Here is a 24,949-nt window from a genome sequence, read left to right on the forward strand (position 1 = left end):
CTGCCTCTGGTACAGGGTAATAATATCATTTACTGATTCTCTGTGACAAAAGGATTCTGAGAGAGTGTGCTCTGGGAAAACCATGAAGAAGTAAGGGCAGCAAGGTAGGGAAAGGGGGGAAGTTAGGCAAAGGAAGGGTTTCGCTTGAAGTGTAGCCTTCATTTGATTCCCTTGAGAACCACAAAGCCTAAGCGGAGCTACAGCGGAGTCCCGCCCTGAGGCAAGGGGTCCAGCTTTTGTATCCTCATCTCTGCCAGTTACTCCCTGTGGGTCTCCTGCACAAAGGTGGAGCCCACCAGGCAGGCTCAGGCATCCCAGCTGGCTTCAACAAATGCTAATTCATTTAAGTGGCCGGAGCATAATTGCACTGGCCCAGAAAAGATCCAGGCATGCTCTCAGCAGTAAATACCTGCTTTTCTTCCTATTTTAATGGTTGTACTTGCTACAATATTTCTCACAACATCATGCAACTCTCTCAAAGGCCTTCTTGTATAATCATTTTGTCATCTTCTCCTCCCTTGCCGCTCCTTCAGGAGTCTGTGTTTTCCTTTGTTTTCTTCTGTGTGCTCTTTTAATTTGAGCGGTCGGAGTGATTTCACCAATTTCTGTGGTGTTGTCACCCTGGATCAATACAAGTGACTCACATCTTCCTCTCCAACTGGACATGTCCGCTGGTTGCTACACGAACTCCTTAAAGCAAGCATATCCAGAGCTGTTTCATCATCTCTTTCTCCCACCCTCCCCTTAGCGAAGAAGCAAAACAAATAAATGAATGAATGGAAACCATTTTCCGTTTCCCCTTTTTTAGTCAGTGGCACCACCATGCACCGAGTTTAAACTAGAATCTTGGAATTATTTCTTCCCAGTTTTCTCAGCTTCACTGTCCAGGTTTAAGCACAAAGACTTTTACTCTCCACGTCCCTTGGAATTATCCACTTTCCCCCACTCTGCTGCTTACCACTTGGACTGCTGCGAGAGCCTTGAATCAGTCTCTCTTTGCGAAGTCTTGCTGCTTCCTAAAGCAGCCAGCACTCTGCAGCCAGGTTTTCTTCTATAATGCACGGTGAGTCATACATAGCCGATGTAGGGCTCTTTGATGGAGCACTAACGTTTTTTAGACTACAATCCCATCACACCTGAAGAATATGATTACTAGATGTGACCTGTTGGTTTGAAATATTTCAGTACTACACAAGATATTTCACTCCTTGGTAGGGCCCTGTTTTGTTTTGTTCTGCATTTGGCTATGGTTTCATATTCTTGAAAGCCTGTATCTTAAAATACAAAATGTTCCTAATTACTTTTGCAGAGTTGTTTATCTTAAAGTACTCCGAGCTTTTCCATTTTGTTTTTCCAGTAATCTCTTGGGCCGGGGGCTACAGAACAAGGCTTCTCGCCCCTTAGAATCTTGGCATACGTGTCTTTTTGTTTCTTCTTCCAATATGGAAAATCAAAATAATTCTGTATTATTAACTCATCACACGTCTGATTTCAAGAAGGATGTTCTAAATAAGGAAGAGGTTCTAAAGAAGAAAATCTTACCTCTCCAAGTGTTACAGCTTTTTAAGACTTAATTCTGAAATTGTATATTTTCTCCTAATCCTAAAGTAATCCCTTTTGGCGACTTGATTTTTATAAACATTGTATTCATTCTATATCTGCTTTTCAATTTTTATCTCTATCCCTGGTGTTAGTTGTCACCTTTCCCATTTACATTGATTTGTTTACTTCCTATTAGTGCTTAAAAAAAGATAGCCAGGCCTTTTAGCAAGTATACAAAAGCGGAGGCCAAGAAATCCTGCCTGGAAGAGCAGAGTGAAATTCTTTGTTTTAACTTAGGGTCATAATGACCGCTTGTTTCCTGAATTAGAAACATTTTTGTCCTTTACTTTGTTCCACGTGCAGTACAATTTATGCTTCGGAGGGAGGAGAGCGCCAAGACTTGGCTCTGCGATTAGAAAGAGCACTGCATTTTTATTTACTAGCAACAAAGGAAGCAATGGAGCATTATTTTATATAGTATATGCTGCTAGTTCTGACACTTAACAGAGCTGCTGCTTCCTTTCAATTGTTTATACCTTTTAATTATGTTTTGTATTTTGAAGAAATCCAGTTTCTGCCTCATTTTGCTCACCTTTAGTGGTTTATTCTATTGAATGAGCTGGTTTTGCTGTCCCCGCAGCTTTGGCAATCAGCAGTGGTTCATTGACTAGTACTTTACATAAATTGTATACTAAGCGCAGTGATTCTCAGGTGTAAGCAAGAATGCAGGCTCTGCACTTGAAGCTCTGACCACAATGCCTCACAATTGGTGTTTTACCAAGTGCTCCAGATAATCCTAATATATAAAAAATTTCAGTCAATATTTTGGGGCTATAGTTCCTGTTTGCAAGGAACTAACAGGTATAGTTAGGGATATGAGATTCTGAAACTCCACAATGCAAACATTGAAAAACCTCTTATGAGCACCTAATTTGATCCTCCACCATGCACATGAAGAAAGTGAGATCCAGAAAGATAAATGGGCTTTCCTAAAATTGCTTTAATATTTAGTAGTAGAGCCGCATCTGGAAGACCAGTATCTGATTCAAAGTTCCATATTCTTGTGGAAAAGCACAGAGAACAATTTCTGAATTCTAGAATAAATACATTTCTTATACTCCTTCCTGGCCTGGTAGTTAACCATCAACAAATAAGAATTACATATTTTATGTAAGTTAAACCATCTTGAAACAGTTTTCTTTCTGGGTAAAAATGGTCAAATGTCAGCAATTTCCTACTGGGTCCATAGTCAAGTGCCTAAGTAGCAAGGTAGCAGCAAATCCATCCTCCATTCAGGTCTCCTTGTAAGTTTTTGACTCAGTCAAAGTCCCAAGTAACGCCGATAGCACACTCTAAGATAATTTGAGGAGAGTGGATTTGCAAAGATGGACATTGTGAACATGTGTAGGGGAGCCATGAGGAATAAAGCAAGATCCTCAGGCCAGCAGAAGGTGCCATGTAGAACAAATTCAAGTTTTTTCAGGGCCAGAAAGCATTAGTGGAAGAAAGAGCCAGTGCTAGGAGATCTTGTAACAGTGCCATGTAGGCATTACATGCCCAGAGTTTATCCTTGTTCTTTGAATTTTCAGCCAGAGTGACCAAATTCAAATTTAAACCAGAGGTCATGTGAGCACTATTAACATAGCCGCTACATGTCAGCCTTCTGGGAAAGACACTAGGATAGAAAGAGTAGAGATTTTATCTGGAAGGGCAACTGAAAGACATCATCTGTGCCCATTTAAAAGTGCAGCAAAGACCAGGATTTTGGAAGTATACGCCGCTATGTTCATACTTTTTTTTTTTTTTACATCAAAACTATGTGTCATTGGTGGTGGTGACAGCTGATGCTGGGAACTGAAGAGGGGTGGTAGGGAGATCATTGTTTTCTTGTCAGATCTATAGCATGACTTGGTGTCACTAGACCAAAGGTGTCAGATCTAGTAAGTGTATTCACCTGGAATTTATTCTCAGTCCCTTTCACTTCAAAATAAGCTGATACATTCAGATAGACCCGTATTGACTGTGATCTGTAGGGCAAGTGCAGAAGTCCCGTCCCTTCCATTTAGAAGCAGTAATAGAATGACTGCATCAATACTTTTAGCATTCTATCATCAAATCATGAATTTTTAGCGAAGGATGAGATATTGTCAGTCCCTAGGCTCCTACCCTGGGTAGGAATCCCTCCTATGCTCTTCACGGTTGACACAGCACTTGAAGCTGGAGTGAATCGCATTCGTGCTGCAGGGCAGAGCCTGAGGAGTGGAAAAGCCCTTTCTACATGGATTGGATGGCCACCTTCCTCCATTGCCTACCGCTTCTGGGCCACCATAACACTTCCTTCCATTACCACATACTCTCTCTTCTTGTCTGTGTGTTTACTCCCGTTTCCTTCGATTGTTCTCCAGATACAATATCATGTAGCAGACATTGATTCAACCAAACACTCTCCTCTGAATTCTATTGACTTGTAGTTTTCATATTCCATCATGTTAAACCTTGTATTTTTGTAACTCTCATTATGTACCAACATTGTCCTACAAGTTGTGTGTATGTCAATTCATACAGAAAGCTCATATCAGATCTGTTAGCTTGCTGATACTGTTACCCTTTTTTATAGCTAGAATATGAAGGCACAAAGAAGTCAAGTAACTTGACCAGAGCTCACACAGCTAGAAAGTGGCACAGATAGGACTGCAACCCAGAGATTTGGTTGCAGTGTCCATGCCTTTATCTCCCACGGCATATTAATTTTTATGAGTTTAGTCACATTCAAGTAAAAATGAGGCACATGTCCCTTTACTTTATGCACAAGAACATTTTTTATACAGAGTAAGGTCTCAAACTCTGAATTACTATCCCAGGCACACAACTGGATGGACTGTATGAAGATGGGACAAGTATAATTTTCTTACAGGACCTGGTGGAATTAAACATAGAATTTGGCTCTGCCATTTTCTCAATTGAAGTGAGAGCTGTAGTATTGGTGGTTCAGGACAAGGATGCAAGTGTGAGGCCAGGATCAGGAGCACCTCCTAGGTGACGCTGTGATTTCTATGGCATCGTGTCAGGAGCCAAGTTTGTCTCGCTAGGTGTTAGTAATGCTGAATTTGACCATTTGGCTAAGGTGGTGATGGTCATGGCTCTCTGTTCAGAGGATAGCAGTCACCAGGATTGTTGAGAGTGCCCAACTTGTAGCCTGGACTGTAGCTGCAAGGAGAAGAGCAGATAATAGTGGGAGAGGCAATATTTCTATTATTGTAGTTTCCCCTTCTTTAGTGTCAAAACTGTCTCCACAGAGCCAGTGTTATAAATGGTTCTCAGGATGGCCCGTGAAGGTCCATCTACCACACATGGTGCTGACAAGGGCCTTATGCATTGCACTACAGTTGCAATCATTCAGACAAACTGTGAGACATAAGCTTGCATGGTCTTGCCTGGAAAAGGCGTACCTTTTATGGCAGTGTTTTCAAGGAAGAAAGTACACTGACTTTGTTGCAAACTTTGCGTCATGAGCCATTTTACAAGGGGTGGTCAGGATGTACTATGAATGCTTAAACAAAAACTGCATTAGAAAGACACATGGCCATGAATTCCCTCAGGCTATTCTCCCATGTCCAAGTACACTCATAGCACCATTTCTGCCCCTTTATCCAGCCCCATCTTATCCACTGGGTGTGGATCAATGTGTCTTCCTGCTCTCTCCCAAGCAAAATGACCATGAGAGCTAAGCATTTCGAATAGATTCAGGGAGGACATTGACATAGCCATGTCCACTCAACTAAAGACAATCACCGTGGCCAGGAATATAACTCAGTGCCATAAGTGCCTGCCTGGCCAAATGCAAGGTCCCGAGTTTGAACTCCGATACCAAAGGAAAAAAAAGACAATCACAAAAGGAAACTTTCAGGACTGTCTCAGGAGGTGGTAAGAATGGTGAGACAAGTGTGCTCAAAGTCAGGGGAGTAACAGCAGTGTGTCCTTTGCTGCAATAAATTCTTTCAAATTAAACATTCACTGTATTTTCCATTCATACCTTGTAAGCTGGAGTCTGTTTATGGACATATATAGAATCATATATCTAAGGCCTACTAGTTCATTTTCTCATTCACAACATATACTAGTTAAACATTACTGTGCTTGTTTTTTGAAACTGGGTCTCACTGTGGTTCAGGCTGGCCTTGAACTCACTATGTAGCCCAGGCTGGCCTCAAACTTGTGGAGATCTTCCTGCCTCATCCTCCCAAGTACTGGGATTACAGGTGTGTACCACCACACCAGAATATTGTGTGTGGTTGCGTGTGTGTGTGTGTGTGTGTGTGTGTGTGTGTGTGTGTGTAGCAATGCCTTTAAATTCTTAAGAAGTCATGAAGGACTTGATCTTTGTTTTAACTCAGCAAATAAGGTGAACACGAACACAACATGTTGAGTGGGTGTATCTCAAGCCAGTATTTCTCTGTTTTTAATATGAATCTGTAGAAGCTATTTAAGAAAAGAACAGCTGTCTTTTTGAGGTGGATAGGCATATTCTCATCAAGAATCCTTTTGTTTATTTTTTATCTTCAAGAACTGTCTGTAAAGGCCCTTTAACATGTGGTGTTGGGCTGCAAGTGTTTCTCCTTCCCTTCCCAGAATAGAACTGGCACCCTTAATACAGAGTCTTTAGGCCTTTCTGCTTATGGGAAAGATTGGGCTAAGAACATGAAAATACGAGAGACACTGGGAAATGGTGAGTAATCTGATTTGGCCATGATTTCTAGTCCAAATGAGAAGTAGTGGAATTTATAGCTATTAAAATGCATTGGGAACAGATTGCAGAGGGCTGTGAATGTCAGACTAAGGAGTTAGACTCTTATTTGGCAAAGCATGAAGAGTTATGGAGAACTTAGGAGCTGTGCAGTGATGTGATCTGACCATAATTTAGAATTTTCATTATTTAAAAAATTCTACTTTCCTTCAGGTTATAAGCAGCATTAGAGAAGATGCCTTCCTTTTAATGAAGCAGATTTCTCTTTTCTTGAAATTGGTGTGTGAACTGTACCAGCAATTCTGCAGCTGGGCCTCTCCAGCTTTCTTTTCCCCAGCATAAGTACACTGGGGTCTTCAAGGAAGTCGAACTAATGTGATTACTGCTAACATCTTGTACTTAATCTCTGCATGGTCAGTGAGCTTGACTTTGTCTTCTAGCTTAAATGCCTGCCTTTCAAAGGTTTCACATTGCATTTTCATGAGGTTTGGGGAACTTAAGGAAATCTAGGGATCAGCACTCATATATAAAGCAATTTTAAAATTTATGACCTTATTATTTCTTCCACTGCCATAGAAACATAGAGTATTATCATCCCCATTTAGCATGTGCACGAACAGGTCCTGCACTAAGTGGCAGAACCACAACTAACATGGTCACTTCACTTTAATCTTCCTCATTGAATCCAGAGAAGTTACAACAACACATCTTTGGGACTGGAAATCTACTAATCTATGTAATCTACAGATAGTGTATTAGTAATGTCATTTTCTTTCATTAATGAGGGAATTATTGTTATATCTAATCTAACCAGTAGTGACAGAGCTGAGGTACAATGGGCATGACCAAGAACCAGTATCATCAGCATAACGAACATGTGACTTTGAACAGCGCTGTTCTCTTACAGTTTAGCTGTCCTTTCTGTAAGATGAGGGAAAAGCATTATATGATCTCAAGGCCTTCAGTAATCCTGATGTATTATGATTCTTTTCCTCAAACTACCTTTGAGTTGGTACGAAATACAGCATCCTCTTCAACTTTTGAAGAGAAAAATGTTCTGAGTTGGATTCAAGATTAAACCACTTACACCTCTGAGGAAATTCAGTTTGCATCATGGGCAAAATGTATCAGTAATGAAGTGTAAAGTCATGGAGAAAAATTTTGAGAACATTTTGGGAGTAATAGTTACCATTCTTTCTTTTTCCCTTTTGTGTGTGTGTGTGTGTGTGTGTGTGTGTGTGTGTGTGTGTGGCCAGCACAGCCCACTCGGGGTGCGGCTGACACAGCATATCGTGCCTGCGTGCTTCCCTAAGCTTGCGCTTTACACTGCTGGGCTCTCTGGCTGGCCTGATTGTTTTTTTACTTTGAAGTTCTAAATTTATTGGTGACAAGTTTGCTAATGTTGCTACCACACAACCAGAGTCAGCAGGAGATAGAAATGCGTGTGACGGAAGCTGTCGTTTCAGGGGTGGCACACTATATCATCCTTGTATTTAGGCTTTTGATGCAACTTTTAGCTTTCCCACCAGCTCTCAGGTTGATTAAAAGTGATGTTCAGGGCCATTAGCATTCTCTTCTATAAATGCACCTGGAATGGAAAATTTCTGAAACCCTTTATACTTTGCCTATTCTCTGTGAAGATTGTCTGTTCTATTGATGTGTCTGATGTGTACTAACCCAATAAAAGTTTCCTCATTGAATCCAGAGACCTGTTTCCCAGAAATGAACTAATCATGGTCAAGATTTCTACAGTAAGAGACAAGGGATAATGCAAAAGAGACTTTCATAAAATCAACTGAGTTCTCACAGTTCATATCGGATGGATCCCAACCCCAGAGAGTCCTGACCAAGTCTCCGTGCTTCTCCCTTCAACAGATATCATTTGTTAGCTCTGCAGTTAGATCCGTTTTTGCTTCCCCATCTCCAGTGAAGCACTGTACCATTCCCTGTGATCTGTCCTGCTTTTGAGTAGGCTCCAGTGTGTCATTGGTCAGTTTTCCTTAGGGCTTTTGGCTCATGGAGATTCTGGCTTTTCACTGTTAATATTGGTATTTGAACCCATGAAGTGCTTTGTTCAAAATGATAAAACAATCTTTGAATACTTCTAGACATGAAAAATGAATCCTGGCAGCTGCAGTACATTATATTCTTTAATATTAATACAACATATATATCAAGTTATTTTCATTGCTAAAACAACTACAAGAGGTACTTTATGGCTTGCCTAAGGTCACATAACTAATAAATCCAAATGCATGCCCTTGTGCTCTTTAACTTCTCTTTCTCCGTGTACAGTTTACATTCGAGCTTCTTGATTTGTCTTACTTTATTTTTTTCTATGGTATCACAACACTTAGAATAATAATACTCACCCAGTATTTAATAAAATGCATTGAATAATTAAGTGAATTTAATTATATTTATGAATTAAGGAACTTGTTCAAAATGACTCTTGTGGGCTGGGGAGATGGCTCAGTGGAATAAGCTCTTCCCTGGCAAGCACAAGGACCTGAGTTCAATCCCGGGTTAAAAAAAAAAAAGACTCTTGCTAGGTTTTCATACAAAGAATGACAATTAAGAGTGAGAACTAGTCAATTCAGATGGCTCTGCTATTCCATGCTCCTTCCTTAGTGTCTTTATTTTTTAAATTTTATTTCTTTAAAAAGAAAAACAATGAAAACAATGATATAAAATTTTAAAACCAGATAATAGGAGATTCACAGTGATTAATGCATTGCATATTGTTATCTTCAAAATAGTTACTCTGAATACAAGATATAGGCATGAGAATTTGATCAAATATAAGAAAAAACCTTTCTTTTCAGTGTTTTTTCTTTTGCTTTTCTTCCTTTCTCGTTTCTCCTTTTCCCGTTTTTTGCCTTTTCATTGGTGTCTTCCCATTTCCCAATATCTATTACACCTTTGGATCTTATCTACTTTTTTGTGTTCTTTCACTAGGGAGGCAATATGATGTTTACACATGCTGGTCTGATTTACTTCACTTAAGAGTATGGTCTCAAGTTACATCCACTTACTTATGAACACCTTGAGTTTATCCTGAGGGTCTTTTTGAACAGGAACCTTGCTCGATGCTAGAGATAAATATGGGCACCTCAACTTTCACTAAGGACTTCTTAATTGGTGTCTTGTGGCTTTTACAGCCTCAATTAACTAGATACTAGAAAGTTATGTATTTATTAAAGTCAGCCTCGTGGGTCCAAGTTAAGATTGCTCAACAGTCTTCACCAAATAAGAAATACAGGGTAAAGCAGGACCCAGGATTTCTAGCTCATGGTCCATGTCCTGATTCTGCACCATATCATATGTCCTGAGTCTTAATTGACCTTGGAAGGCTAGGGCCAAAATGTTGGCTTTCCTTGAGGCCCTCCTTTTTCTCTAATTTTAGTCTGCAAACTTAGGTTGTTAACCCTCCAGAAGAGAAGCTTATTGTTATTACCATACAACCTAGGCTGTTAAGCTTAACCTCACTATCTATCTGAATATCAAACATCTTAGGCATAACATGGAACAGGTATTTTTCATCAAGTATTGATATGTTGAACTTTAAGTTACTACAGAATATGATGAAAAACATTTAAAAAATTAAAATATATTTTAAAAATAGGCATAAAGAATTATATAATTCTTTTTTTTTGGCTCTGAATGCCTTCAGGGCAGGTTTGGCTGGCTTGAGTTGTGGGGATCGAACCACAGCAACCTGAGCCTGACTGCTTTGCTGAAGCAGCCACTTAAAGAACTGAGCTAAGGGGCAGGCCCCCTATATAATTCTTATGTTTACACATAAGTCCAGAAATGAGAACTTGTACTGTAACGTCATGTAACTCAGTAGTGTCCCAAATTTTCTGATCAAGGAGGTGATGGGGCCAAAGAGGAAAGTGATTGATGATGTAGAGTGTGCCTAAGGAGAGTCACCTGGAGAGAAAACATTCTCTCAGGCTTTCACAGAGAGCACATTGGCCAAACAATGGCCATGACTCATCCACATGGTTGGCACTGACAAAGGATCTACAAAGTATAAAAACGAAGTATAAGAAGTAAAGCCATGCTGTTATGTTGAGCTGTAGGGGACTCAGGTCAACGATTTCTGACATTGCCAGTCAAGCAGAAGACCCAATACTACTATGGACTACTGAACTCTTTTAGATTATTTTGTTGAGTTAACACACCTATAATAATCGAATGACGGAACTAAACAAAAAAGGGGATACAGATGAATGTCCATTTTGTATCTGTGTATTCAGAATGGTTAGGATAGACATATAGTTACATTCTCTTAATGAATAGAGGGATTTGTTCTAATGGTGTTTGTAAATAGGATATCATGTCCGCATCTTGTACAGCAATTAACCACTAGGAGGAATATATGCAATGTGTTAATTATAGAAACTGTCCTACCAATTTGATTTGAAACTGTCTCATTATTATTTGTTTCTCAATAAAATTATGGGAAAAAAGAGAAATTATCAGTCACAATATCTGGGCCTGATCATGCTGTTAATAAAATACAAGATCAGAAGGGCTTGCTGGATGCACCCAGCTTAGACAAGTAGAAGGAAGCTGAGGAACACTAGAAGTGCAGGGGCCCGGTAGTGCTAACACACAGTGGCCTACTGTGGCTTGGCTGCCTTGTTTCCAGAAGGTCACGGCTGAGGTAGACTCATATGTAATTTGTTATTTCATGTGATGTTATTATTTTATAAACTGATATTTCTCTGTGTTAGATAAAGGTAACTCTCACTAAAACCTCTTTTTTGAGTCCTGTTCATTCATGCAACAAAATTTGATGAATCAACTGTATTCCAGGTACAACTGTATCCCTAGGAACATTTTGTTCCAGGATTTCTATGTAGGTCTCTCTTTGGATGGAATGTATTTGATAAACTTCATGGTAGTGCTGGAGTAAGAGATCAAGTACTGCCCATGATTGACTTCCTACAGAGGCAATCACTGTGACAGATAGGAACTAATTGCTATTTTGTTTAAGATATAGGGCTATTTCATTGGCTTGGCCTATTGACTGAAATCTTCTTGACTTAAAAGGGTTTAGACATGTAATTCTTTCCTACTATGAACCATCATTTTCCCTTTCTTTTCCTTGCATTACACCAGCCTGTCTCCTAAGCATCCTAATATTCCTGAAGACAGCACTGACAACATAACTATCTTCACCCGAATCTTGGATCGCCTTCTGGATGGCTATGACAACCGGCTGCGACCTGGGCTTGGAGGTCAGTGATTCTTTGAATATTCTCTTCTTTTTAATTTTTTAAAAGAGAGTACAAGTTAGAATTAAATGGAAAAATTGCAAGTCATATAGATCTTCACTTAACCAAGTGATTATGACTTTCACAATATTTGTTGTAATACAGTGTTGTCTTCCAACCAGTTATTCATATTACCAGATATATGCATGTAAAGTTGGAAGAAGAAAGAAAAAGTGAAAGAAAAGTATAAAAAATCAGGAAGACGAAAAGGAGAAACAATTGAAAAAAGGAGACAAAGCAAATTAAAGTGCTAACTGCTTCTTTCCATAGACCAGCAGAAAGGCAGATTCTCTCCTTGAAAAACTCAAGATATAAATCAGAGCACAAATGAAAAATAGAAAAAAGGAAAAACCCAAATGGGAAAGGGAACAAGAGTGGTAAGAAGGATGAGAGGGTGGCAGAAAGGAAAAGGCACATAGAAAGAATTGAACATATGCAGGTACCAACCCCCAACAATGAATGAGTGTGATCTTCATGTACTGCAAGCATGTGCTAATAAATGTAAAACTTAGAAAAGCTCTCTTCCTGGCTTGTCATCGGTAAAGTGAAATGAATATTTTGCCTTCAGTAGTCTGTTGCGCAAGGTTAGTGTAAATCTTGGTCTCTTTCCCTTGAGTATTACAATTTACCTGGAGTCTTTCATTTTAGGGTGTGATCTCTCTTGTGTGATTTGATAGGTTCTAGATTTTACTTAGGCAAATGTGTGAGGAGTATTATATATCAAAGTTTGAGCAAAGCAATTTCTAGTTACAAATACTGATCCTTGCTTGGGTGACAAGTGGGGCCCAGGAACGATGGCAATGATGGTTCTGAAAACCCCGAGCACGTATTAGCCGAGCACTATAAAGATGAAAATTCCTGGACAAGGTAGGAATTTAGTCGGTCATCAGTTCAATAGTATCAGCAATATGATCATAGTGGAATAAACGCATTATTACATGCCATACACTGTTAAAATGGCACGCACACAAGTGTGTGCGTTTCACTTTATCAGAAACCATTTGGGAATTATTTGCTCATGTCATGCCTTCTTGTGCTTCAGACTTCAGTGCATATTGCCTTAGAACAAAGATGTCACTTTTTAAAAACTGCAGTGCAGTTACAAATTCAGGAAACATAATCTAACATAAGACATTTTTTCCCATTTTAGACCACATTTAAACTTTTAAGTTATCTTCAAAGTGCCCTTTATAGCAATTATTTTTATTTAAGATTCAATCCAGGATTATGTATTATGTTTAGTGGCATGTCTCTTTAACCTATAATCTAATACAATTATTCAACATTCTTTTCTTTCATGATAACAATCAGATCTTCTTCATTCATTTTTAAAAATAAATCCCTAGGATTTAGTTGTATTTTTCTCAGGCTATGTCTATTTGCCCGATTATTAGTAATGTTAATCTTAATGTGTACCTTAGCCACTTTAAACTGTTATTTTAAACTTATAATTAAAAAGTAATTATTGGAGAGATGCTTTGAGACTATTCTGTTTGTCTTCCAACTTGTTCTCAATACGTGCAGCAATTGTTGGTTATTCTTGCATGAATAATAACTATTATAGCCAGAAAATTGGTGATTTTCTGTCTATTATTCCTCTACATTCATTAGATGGCATTCTGTTGTAAGCAATGATCTTTCTTTCTCTTCAATTAATTAGCTAATTGTCATTAGGAAGCTCTCCTATTTCATTCAATAGATTATAAAACAATATTATTATTCACTTTCATTAAAAGTTTTGCTCATATTTTCCAGTATTAGCTTACTAAGTTTGCTTCTGTTTCCTTTTGATATGTTTGCCTCATTCTTTGAGGACACTTTTAATAAATCTCACAACAGTACACTCCAGGTTTGTTTTGCATTTTCCCTGCTTCATCCTTGAAATCAGCCAATTTCCCCAAGAAATGTGTCCTGACCTGCGGGTTAGTCAACGAAGGTCACCTGGGAGAAGAGCGGGGAATTGAGGAGGGGACAAAGGACAGGAGACGCAAGAAATGGAGACAAGACAGGATTTTGTTCAAGTCTCATTTATTTAGGAGAAGTACTAGGTATATATAGTGGAGGCATAGAAAAATGAGGTAGGCGGGTAAAAGGCATGAGTAACTAGACAACCGGGCTATGACAGGAAGTCCCACCTCCAGGGCATAGCAGGAGACTTATGGAAAATAGGTGGGGTAACAAGAACTAGGAGCTTAGCTCAGTAAAAATTTTTTAAAAACCCCAAAACCCACTTACAATAGGATTGGAGGCCTAGAGTTATCGAGCCTCCCACAGAAATGGATTTTTTTTTTTGCAGGAGATTGTTTGGAATAGAACTCTGAGTATTAGGTGTTGCTAGTGATAGATTATTGTTGTTTCTATGACTTATCAGTGGACAGAACATAGAAAATTGCAACCAGAAACACACATACTCATGCATATGTATCTTATTTCTATACCTCTGTACATATTCATGTACATGTATATGCATGCCTATGTATATGTACAGTAAGTCTGAACTGATACTACTAATTCCAGCCCAACACAGTATTTTTCATTGATATATTTGGTCAATCCTACACTATACTTATACAGTTTTGGTATTCTTTCACCCATAGCACTACAAGAAATATACTAAGTAAAGTTAAATTTGCATTTCAAATTTCGTTATTTGATTTTAGGGAAAGAAAGGCTATATGATGGTTGCTTCAATATAAATAATGGATTAGAGCAGTGCAGCACTGGAGGAAGCGATCGGCGCAGATCAGTTGCAGTCTTCCAGGGTTGTGATGGTGACTGTGGAAAGGAAAGAGTTCAGTGAGCACTTAGATTATGAGTTTGGGAAAGAAGAGGAGAAAATAGTAACTTCCAGTTACTGGCATATGTGGCTGAATGACAATAATCGATTTTTCAGTTTTCATTAGCACATGTTTGTAGTATGTAGTGGTTGCATTCCTTGTGAGGATTTGGTACATGTATGTAACTCATCTCGATTTACTCCCCTTTTCCCCTCCTTGCCCTCTCCCTCCATCTCCTGGTCCCCTTCTCATTTGAAAAACATTGTTCTCCCTACTTCCAATTATCTATTTGCAATTTCACTCTTGGTTTATATTGTGGGGATTCACATACAAAAGAAAATATGCAATATTTAATCTTGTGTATGTGACTTTTTTCATTTACTGTTATAGTATCAGACATGTTGATATCTTCTATAATAGGAAAACTCCAGAGGAGAAATAGAGCTGTTCTGTTTTGTTACTTTTGGAACTGAGTTTGGAACAGTGAAGGAAGAAACAGTGTGTGGAAATCAGTACAATTGTAGACAGGTACAATTTGAATGCCTGTGAAAAACATGAGTAGATCCTTTTGTTTCTGGCTAACATGAGTAATAAGGATCAGATTCATCTCCTCATCTTAAAGAAAAACCATGCAATAAACAAATATTTTCTAATGTTTTTCAAAATTGAACAAACAAAGCATAGGGTAAAGACCTTTAAAGAGAACAATGTGCATCAGAATTGCAGGTGCTTACTCTGTGGCGAGAACTGTCAGGCTGCATGGCAGGGAGAGGGAAGCGAAATGGAACTTGGAGGCTTTCTTCAATTGAATTTATGAGAAAGAGTTGAAAGAGCTCAGGAATTGGAGAGGTCAAGGGGCTAGAATTTTAGGACAGAAGAGAAGATCCGCCTGCCTTTGTAGAAGAAAGAGATAGAGATGGAGAGACACAGAGATGAGAGAGAGAAAGAGAGAGAGAGACTAGAGAGAGAGAGAGAGAGAGAGACAGAGAGACAGAGACAGAGAGACAGAGATAGAGAGAGAGGAAGAAGAAAGAGAAAGACAAAGAGGAGGGAGGGAATGAGGCAGGAAGGAGGATGTTGAAGGGTTAAGTGGTCCAAAAATCTATACGGGGTTCTCCTCCAGTTTTCAGGTAAAAATTCCCAGATCATGCATATGGGGAATCAATAAAAGGCTGAAAAAGAGAGATTACTGGGAAAACTGAGGTAGAGGGGGGACACAATACAGTTGTAAAACAGTTTGGATTTCTGCTGATCAGAGAGAAAAAAATCTTATAACACATGGCGCATGAGTTAGGGCTCCCAGAAGGCTAAGGCCTCAAGGGTGTGGCAAAATCACTGCTCTCATTCCACACCCAAAGCTTAAAATCAAACTCCAAAACAATCAAAGTATTTCCAAAAAGTAATTTAACATGGTGTCAGAATAAGTATCAAGAATATTTACATACATACAGAAATACCTGATGCCCAGTAAAGTGAATTTTACAATGGCAACTGTTCAGTCAAAAAATACAAAGCATGGAAAGCAAGAAAATACAACCCCCAAGGACAGCAAAAGTGATCAACAGAAGCTGATGTATAAATGGCAAAGATGGAATAATCACTACATGAGTACATTAGAACAATTCTTATATTTATATTGTAAAGGTTCAAATGGCAGAAGAAAGCATAGGTATGTTGAATATAGACTATACTGGATTATTTTGCTGAATTCACATGCCTACATTATTTAAATGGCTATGCATTATCCATCTCTGAAAAAACTAAACAAAAAAGGGATACAAAGGGAGGACCATTTTGTATCTGTATATACAGAATAGTTAATATAGATATACAGCTACTTTCTCTCAATTCAATGAGAAGAAAGATTTGTACTAATAGTGTTTGGACAGTATATCATTTCTGCATCTTGTACTACGAATAACCACTATGAAGACAACAATATGCAGTGTATTAATTATTGAAACTGTCCTACTAATCAGTTTTGAAACTGTCTCATTGCTATTTGTTTCTCAATAAAATTAATAAAAAAGACTATGCATGTAAGCTGAGTAAACAAGCCTCTAGATATAGAAATACAAAATAGGACATGAAGGATACATTAACAGAAGATTGAACATGAGGAACAATAAGTCAGTGATGTTAAAGACAGTAATAGTAACTAGCAAAAATGAAAAACAGAAGGTAACAGACTGAAAAAATAAACAAGCAGGCCGTTTGAACATTGTGGGATGGCCTCAAGATTAGTTGGCTTATTTCAAGAAGGCCATACAATGTTCTGAACTTGATGAAAATTATAATCTCTAGACAAGAAGTTGAACAAACTCTAAGGACAAGAAACAAGAAGAATTCCATCAAGGGAAATGAGCTAATTGCTTAGAACCAGTGATAAAGAGTAAACTTTAAATGGAAATAGAGTAAAGTTAACATTATAAGTAAAGGAAAATCTTTAAAAGAATAGCAGACTTCTTTTCCAAAAGTAGAACCCCAGTCCAAAGGACTTAAGTGGGAAAAAGTCAACACAGAATTCTATAATCAGATAAAACATAGTTAAACACAAAGGCTAAAATGATACTTTTTCAAAAAAAATATATATCTCCTAAAAACTTGTTACCAGCATATTTGCACTGCAAAAAATATTAATGGAACTGTGTCAAGTACATAGAAGTAATTCCAGACAGAAATCTTGCTCTACTGAAAGTCAGGAAGAACAACAAAATGGAAAATACGTCAATCAATATGAAATAGTTTCTTATTTTCTAAATATCTTTCATTAATAAATGACTACTTACAGTAAAAAATAGTAACAAGGTATCGTGTGGTTTGTAATAATTGTATAAAGAAAATTTATGTCAACAAATAGCACATTGAGTATGAAGTAGAAAGAAAGAAGATAAAGTGGAGATACATGTGTGGAAAGTCCACAGGTGATATAATATTACTTGTAGTAGACTTGAGAAAGGTGCATACTGTAGAATTTAAAGAAAAATATAGTTAATAAAGAAAGGATATTAATTTGATTGCTGCAAACATGCAGCCCAAAGGAAGGCAGAAAATGAGCAAAAGGTAACAAAATATAGATGAATCAAAACAAATAACAGGGTTGTAGATTTGAACTCAACTATTGCAAACATCAAGTTAAACATAAATAATTTTATGATAGTTTGAATGTGAAATGCCCTACAAGTGCTCATATATTGAATGCGTGGTCTCAAACTCATGGCACTATTGGGAGGTAGAAAAACCTTTAGTAGATCAGATCTAGAGGTGGGATGTTGGGTCACTGGAGGTATAGCCTCAGAGGGGAAAGGTGACCCTGGCCCCTCGTCTCTCTTCTGATTCCTGGTCCACCATTATGTGAGCGCTTTGCTCCACCCCCTGTCCTGCTGTGATGATTTTGTCACCCCAAAGGCCTGAAAGTAACTGAGCCAAATGACCATGGACCGAAACCTCCATGTCTATGAGTCCAAAACATCTTTCCTCCTTTGAAGTTGCTTGATGTCAAGTATCAGAAGGTTGACACACATATATGCATTCATATTATAAGGCAGATGTGGACAAATTGGATCATAGAAAAAATAGGTCCTGAAATTACTCCTTGAGAGAATTGTACTTTGAAAATAAAGCCATAAGTAGGTTAAACATAAAATGATGGAAAAAGATGCACCATACCATGCAACAGTAATCAAAAGAAAGTTGAAACAGCTATTTTTTGTGGCAGCAAAAGTAGATATAAAAGTATAACTGGGAGTAAAGAAGGTCGTTGCATCGTAATAGAGGAGTCACTTCATCAGTGAGAGTGTAACCATCTGAAGTATATATGTATCTCATTTCAGAGCCTGTACACACTAAAGCAAGACTAACCACTGCAAGGAAAAGCACATACCTGTGGCTGCAGAGTTCAGTGCTGCCTTTTCAAGAAATAATACAAGAAGCAGACAGAAATAAGTAGTGCCACGTCACCAAGCAACTTTATCTAATTAGGATTTATAGAACATTACAATCAAAAACAGCAGGATGTCCATTCTTATTAAGTGCACCTGGACCATTTGCCAGAATAGACTTTTCTGGTGCATAAAAACCATGAGAAGAATTCACACTCTACACGTGTTCTCAGGCTGAAATGTAAATTAGAAATAAATAATAGAAATACATCTGGATAATACCTAAGTACTTGCGAGCTAAATAATACACTTCTAAATAACCCATGAGTGAAAGAAAAAAATCAAAAGAATATTTAAAGCACTTTCCCCTGAATGAAATCAAAACATTATATAAAGCAGTTCCAAGAGGAATCTCCTTTGAACCTGAAATCAATGCCCCAAGCTTTTATTTTAGTAAGTAGAAAAAGACCAAATATGTACCTGACGATTGTAAACTATGTTAACTGCAAACATGCACTAATAATTATTTTAAAAGATCAAATAATGAGTATCCTGAAAAAAATATCAAAAAATGGAAAGATACCCCCTGCTCACTAGTAGGAAGAACATACACAGTGAAAAGGTCATATTCTCAAATATTATTACACACATTTAATGCAGTTGAGATCACAGAACTAGGGAAAGCATTCCTAGAATTCATTTGGAGCCAGGAGATAAGGAGAATAGCAAAAGCAATCACAGGCACCAAGGGCAAGGCAGGGGGCGGTCTCTGGATCTGACCTGCAGTCCTGGAAACAGCAGCAGACCAAAGAACAGACCTGAGGATCAGTGGAATACATTAGAAGATCTAGAAGCAACTCCAAACATACTCAGCCTCCTTGTCTCTGACAAAGCGGCCACACATGCTTACTGGAAGGAGGAGAGCCTCTTTAATAAATGGTGCTGGAAAAACTGGCTCTCCACATGACAGAGACTAAAACTAGACCCTTCTCTATCACCATGCACTAAACTAAAGTGAAAATGGATCAAAGATTTAAATATTAAAAGCAGAAAGAATAAATTTATTGAAGGCATAATAGGTAGTATTCTAGAAGACATAGGTATAGGCAAAGATTTCATGAACAACACCCAGGCTTAATACCAAAAAGAACTAACAACTTGGTTCTCATCTTATTAAAATGCTTTTGCATAGCAAAAGAAAAAAATCATCTACAGAATGGAAAGACCACCCACAGAGTGGGAAATATTTTACCTGTTGTCCTCAGACAAAGGACTAATATCTAGAACATATAAGGAATTAAAAAAATTAGGTCTCCAAAACTCAAAGACCCAATCTAAAAATGGGCATCAGAGATGAATATCACTTCTCAGATGAAGAAATACAGATGGCAGATAAATATATAAAAAATGTTTAATATTACTGGTCATCCAAGAGATGTAAATTAAAACAACACAGATTCCATTTCACTCCAGAGAGGTGGCTGTCATCAAGTAATCAGCCAATAACTAGTAATGAACAAATAACTAATACTGGAGGGCTGTGGGGAAAAACGAACCGTTCTGCACTGTTAGTGGGAGTGTACAACCACTGTGGAAATCAGTGTGGAGATTCACTAAAAAAACTAGAATTGGAGCTACTATTTGCCTCAAGTATTCCCCTTCTGGGTGCCTTCACATAAGAAGTTAAAACATCATGCCACAGCAATAAATGCATATACTGCTTTATAGCAGCACAGTGTGTCATAGCTAAATCTTGGAAACTACTCAAATGCCCAACAACCAAGGAATGGATAAAAAAGATGAGGTTTTGGGGGAAAAATATAGTGGAGTACTATGGAGTCATAAATAAGGATAAATTTGAGACATTTCTAGATAAATGGGTGCACCTTGAGACTATACTCTTAAGTGAAATAAAGCAGACATACATGCACAAACATCACACTGTCTCCCTGGTGTGAGAAATTGCAAGAGTGAATAAGGACCAAAATGTACAACAGATATTATGAAATGGGAAGAAACTGTTCAAAATGAAAGAGGAGCTGGGGTGGGGAAAGGAGAAACAGACAAGAAAAATAAAGATAAAGAAGGATAAAATGGAAACAAAGCTTTGCAAACCCAGAGAGTAAGAGGAGTTAAAGGGAAAGGATGGGATTAGAAAAAAAGAGAAGTCAAGATATATCATATACAGGTATAAATTCCCCATCGTGGATATGATCATTACATGTATTATACTGTACTAATTAATTTAACAAATAAAAATACCAAATAATAATAATGAAATAATTCGTAAATATTATTAAATAGGTAATGTCAAAATATTATATTTTTATTGATATGAGATGCATAATATTGCATCACATGATATATAAATGAATAAATTTTATACAATCATTATATATTTGTATTTTGATAAGGGTTGCAGTGAATCTATAGATTACTTTGAAAGTATGTACATTTTAGCAATATTGATTTTTTCAAACCCATAAAACCATTTGTAAAATATTACTTATATGTAAGCTTTTAAAATTGTTTGGCCTGGTACTTAAAAACTAAAAGTTGCACATATTAATAGGATAGTATGCATTACATAGTATTTATTTATTTTTTTTTCTTTTCAAAGTTTTATTGATAAACATATAGCAATGAGACAGTTTCAAATCAAATCGAAAGTACAGTTTCAACAAATAATACACTGCATATATTCTTCTTAGTGGTTAATTGCTGTACAAGATGCAGACTTGTGATCCTACTTGCAAACTGCATTAGAACAAATCATTCTATTCATTAAGAGAATGCAACTGTATATCTATCCCAACCACTTTGAATACACAGATACAAAATGGACATTCATAGTTATACCCCATTTTTTTTTAAGTTCCGTTGTTGAATATAGGTTGCTGTAGTTCGACTCCCACAACACTCCAGCCAGACAAACCATGCCTGAGGGCATTCAGAGCAAAAAAAAAAATTAACCCTTATTGCATTACATAGTATTTAAAATGTATTTATAATCACTTATCATTTCTTTGTCATGAAAGCTCTCAAAATCTTTTTTTTTTGGCTAGCTCAGCCTGCCCATGCTGGGGATCACAGTGAGGTGCTTTAGACCACTGAGCTATCTTGCCAGCCTCAAAATCTTTTTTGCTAACTTTCTGAAATGTACAGCAAACCAGAGCTTCTTGCTCCCACTTTTCCTGCCCTTTTCAATTGCTTTTATGAATATTTTATAGTTTTCATTGAGGTATTATTCCACTTCTTTGCTTAAATTCATTCCTAGGTATTTTACCTTTTTGTAGTGAGTATAAATCAGATTGATTTACTGGTTTGTTTTTTCAGACATATTGCTATTGGCAGATAGCAACACAACAGATTTTTTAAATGTTGATTTTGTCTCCTGAGACTTTATTGGATTCTTTTGTTAGTTCTCATGGTTTATTGGTGGCATTTCGTGGCTCTCCTGTATATAATAGCATGGCTCCTGCAAACAGTGACTGTCTTACTTCCTCCTTTCCAATTTGGATCTGTCTCCCTCCTTCCCTCCTTCCTTCTCTTGCTTGCTTGCTTGCTTGCTTGCTTCCTGATTCCTCCAGCTACAACTTCCAATACAGTGCTGAATAAAGATTGTGAAAGTGGACATCCCTAACTCATTCCATATTTATTTACTCTTATTGTTTTGTTTTGGGGGGGTGAAATAGGGTCTCACTAATGTAGCCCACCCTGGCCTCAAACTCACGGTGATCCTCCTCCCTCAGCCGCCTGAGTGCTGGGACTACAGGTATGTGCCATCTTGCCTGGCTTAGCCTAGATTTAGAGAACGTTTTCAGCACTTCTCTGCCTAATAACATGTTAGCTGTTGCTTTATAATAAAGGGTTCTTGTTATGTTGAGCCCCATATATTCCCTCTATACCTAATTTGTTCACTTTTCATTAGAATTGACGTTAAATTTTATCAAACACCTTTTGTGCATCTATTGAGATGGTCAGACGGTTTTAAAAATTATTTTGCCTGGACTCTGTTAAATTTTGGAAAATTACATCTTTTTAATGAGCATTGCCACTTGGCCTTTTGGCTAAGATCAAGTGTAGTATATTTTTAATGAGCAGAGTTTTCAAATCTTAATGCATCTGGAAGGGGAATTAGGAAACATCTGTAACCCAGGCATCTCTTATTGAAGGTTGTTTGTGTTGTACTGGGGATGCAAGCCATGAACTTTGCACTGAACTACACGTTTTTGAACTCATTCAATTCCCCAGGCTTGGCTCAAGCATGTGTCCTTCCTGCCCCGGCCTCCCAGAGTGCCCCTCCATGCCCACCATATTGAAGGTTTTTATTAGAGGATTAGAGAGCCACCTGAGATCCCTCTGAGACAGATTGTTCTCTGACTCCCAAGATTCATTTTCTTTACATTTTCATATATTCCTGAAACTAGCTTCAAGAATGGAATTGGTAGCATGGGGTCCTCCAGAGAGCTTGAATTATAAACATGGGATCTTTTTAGGAGTTCGGTTGCTTTTTTTCTTCATTAATTAGTTACTGTTGATAAGGTCCATTTGCCCCATCTTACTGAATCTGATATGACCTGAGAAACATCACAAAATGTGTCTGAAGATACCAGGTGTGCGTTGTTTAAGGAAAACATTGCTCATTGACATCATGTAGTTTTCAGCTTCTGGGATGGGTGGGAAGGTTTTCAAACAAAGGATAGAAATGAATGATTGGTAAGAAAGATGTTTGCCTTGTTGCTAAATGGAATATTCTTGATTATATTACAACAAAGGTTAGGTTTAACTTATTCTATCCAACCAGTGTGTTCATTAGGAGTGATGTGAGGAGTGAAGGCTTTGTAAGCTGAGGGGGGGGGGCATGTTTCCTAGCATAAAATCGCCCTCCTTGGGGCTGTTGCAGGGGTCGGGTCATAACTGTAAGATTGAACATAAAAAGGTAGAACATAAAGAACAAAAGTGTATGGTGGGGTGGGAATAAAAATGTGTCATACACATTCCATGGGCTGCCTTCTGTGGAGAAGCTCTTGCTCCTTTCTCCTGATCTCAGTGCTGAATCGACTAAGAAATATGTTGCAAAAATCTTTGTGGGTTTCAACAGTCCCAGAGATAATGATTGGTTTAATAGTTATTCCTGACTATAGCAGGCCTCCTCCTCACTGCCCTTTTTTCCTGGTTTCTTTTCAGCAATCTACAATCTAGCCTACATTTCCAACAATCTTTTTGTAACCATCAAAACTCTCACAACAACCTCCACTGTTTCTGAGAGCACCTTTAGCCTTGAAGTTTTCCATAATGGTTGCAAATTAAGTCAGTTGTTTAGGGGAGAGTTTTCATGCCTTCTGTTTTGTGGCCTTTGGACAAATTCTGTAAATTATGGCTCTGGTTCTGGGAGTGTGAAGTGCACTTTTGTCTGAGGCCAGCCTCCTGGTACAGTGGCTGAGTCCTTGCTGGAGGGTGCACTGGAAGTGCCCCAGGTCCTGAGAGCTTGACTCTATCAGCCAAATCAAAGGCACTCCAGGGGCTACAATATCTCAGCATTGCTGGATCCAAATTAAATGCACCACCCAGTGAATAAGGGCTGGAAGGGCGAAGGAAAGTCCCAGTTTTCAGCCATAGTTGCTCGGAATTGAGCCTTAGCAGTAAGTAGCATACTCCAAGGTGAGAAATGATCATGTCTCGTCCCTCCCAGGAAGATAGTCCTTCAGCAGGGCACTGGGGAAAGAGGGTACCAGTTTGGGTACAGAGATTTTGCGTCACTGAACTAGTCACAGGCAAGGCTTCAATGATTTTTGGTTGAAATATTTTCATCCTTTGTTTTCTCACAGAGTTTCAGTCTCACTGAGGAGCAGATCTACAGAGCCCTTCAGGCATTCTTGCCAGAAGTGGAACTTGGAGCTTTACGCCTAGATTTGATCAGGTTTTATACATAGGTGATCATATCATGTGAGCAGAAAGATACCTTTCATTCTTCCTGTGCAATATCCATGCCCTCTCCTGCGTTCATTGCACTGACGCGACTTCACACACAGGGCTGAATGGAAATGATCGAAACAGACACCCTTGCTTTATTCCTGGTCTCAGGGAGAAAGCTTCCTAGTTTTCACAGTTAATATGATGTTTGGTGTAGATGTTTTCTACATGCACTTTTACAGTTTCACAATGTTCTCTTCTATTGCTTGTTTTCTGGAAGTTTTTGATGTGAAGGTTGGATTGTTATTAAATATCCTTTTTGTATCTATTGTGTTTTTATACTATTTTCTTTATTAGTGTACTGATGTGGTAAAATGCATTGATTGATTTTTAAAAGATTAAATCAGCTTTTGTTATCATCATAACTGTCTTGCTTAATTACTATATAGTATAACTATGCTAGGGGTCCGGGGAGGTGTCTCAGTAGAATAAGCACTTCCCTGACAAGCGCAAGGGCCTGAGTTCACTCCCTGGTTCCGAAAAAACAAAAACAAAACTATGCTAGGTTTCACAGGTGGTCACGTAAGTCCTCCAGCTTTGTTCTTCAGGAGTATTCTAGCTATTTGTGTTTCATGGCATTACTAAATAAGTTTTGGGATCAGTTGATCATTTTCTGAAAAAAAATCTCTAGGAATGAGCATCACATTAGATATATAGGTTAGCTCTGGGAAGATTTTTTAAAAATTTACTAATTCATGTACACAATATGTTTGTACGTTTATTTTGTTCTACACTTTCTTTTAA

General features: G+C 38.0%; 1 protein-coding gene across 1 annotated transcript in view; it reads left to right on the plus strand.

Moving 5' to 3' along the window:
- The window catches only part of Gabra3 (gamma-aminobutyric acid type A receptor alpha3 subunit), a 289,092-nt gene that overhangs the window by 137,690 nt on the left and 126,453 nt on the right, over nucleotides 1-24,949 (plus strand). Inside the window, exon 3 of the mRNA XM_004646005.3 lies at nucleotides 11,417-11,535. Within this exon, the coding sequence (XP_004646062.1) occupies nucleotides 11,417-11,535 (119 nt within the window). The remainder of the gene's footprint in view (nucleotides 1-11,416; nucleotides 11,536-24,949) is intronic.

Source organism: Octodon degus, unplaced genomic scaffold (genome assembly GCF_000260255.1).
Source record: "Octodon degus isolate 3935 unplaced genomic scaffold, OctDeg1.0 scaffold00249, whole genome shotgun sequence".
Classification (NCBI taxonomy): Eukaryota; Metazoa; Chordata; class Mammalia; order Rodentia; family Octodontidae; genus Octodon; species Octodon degus.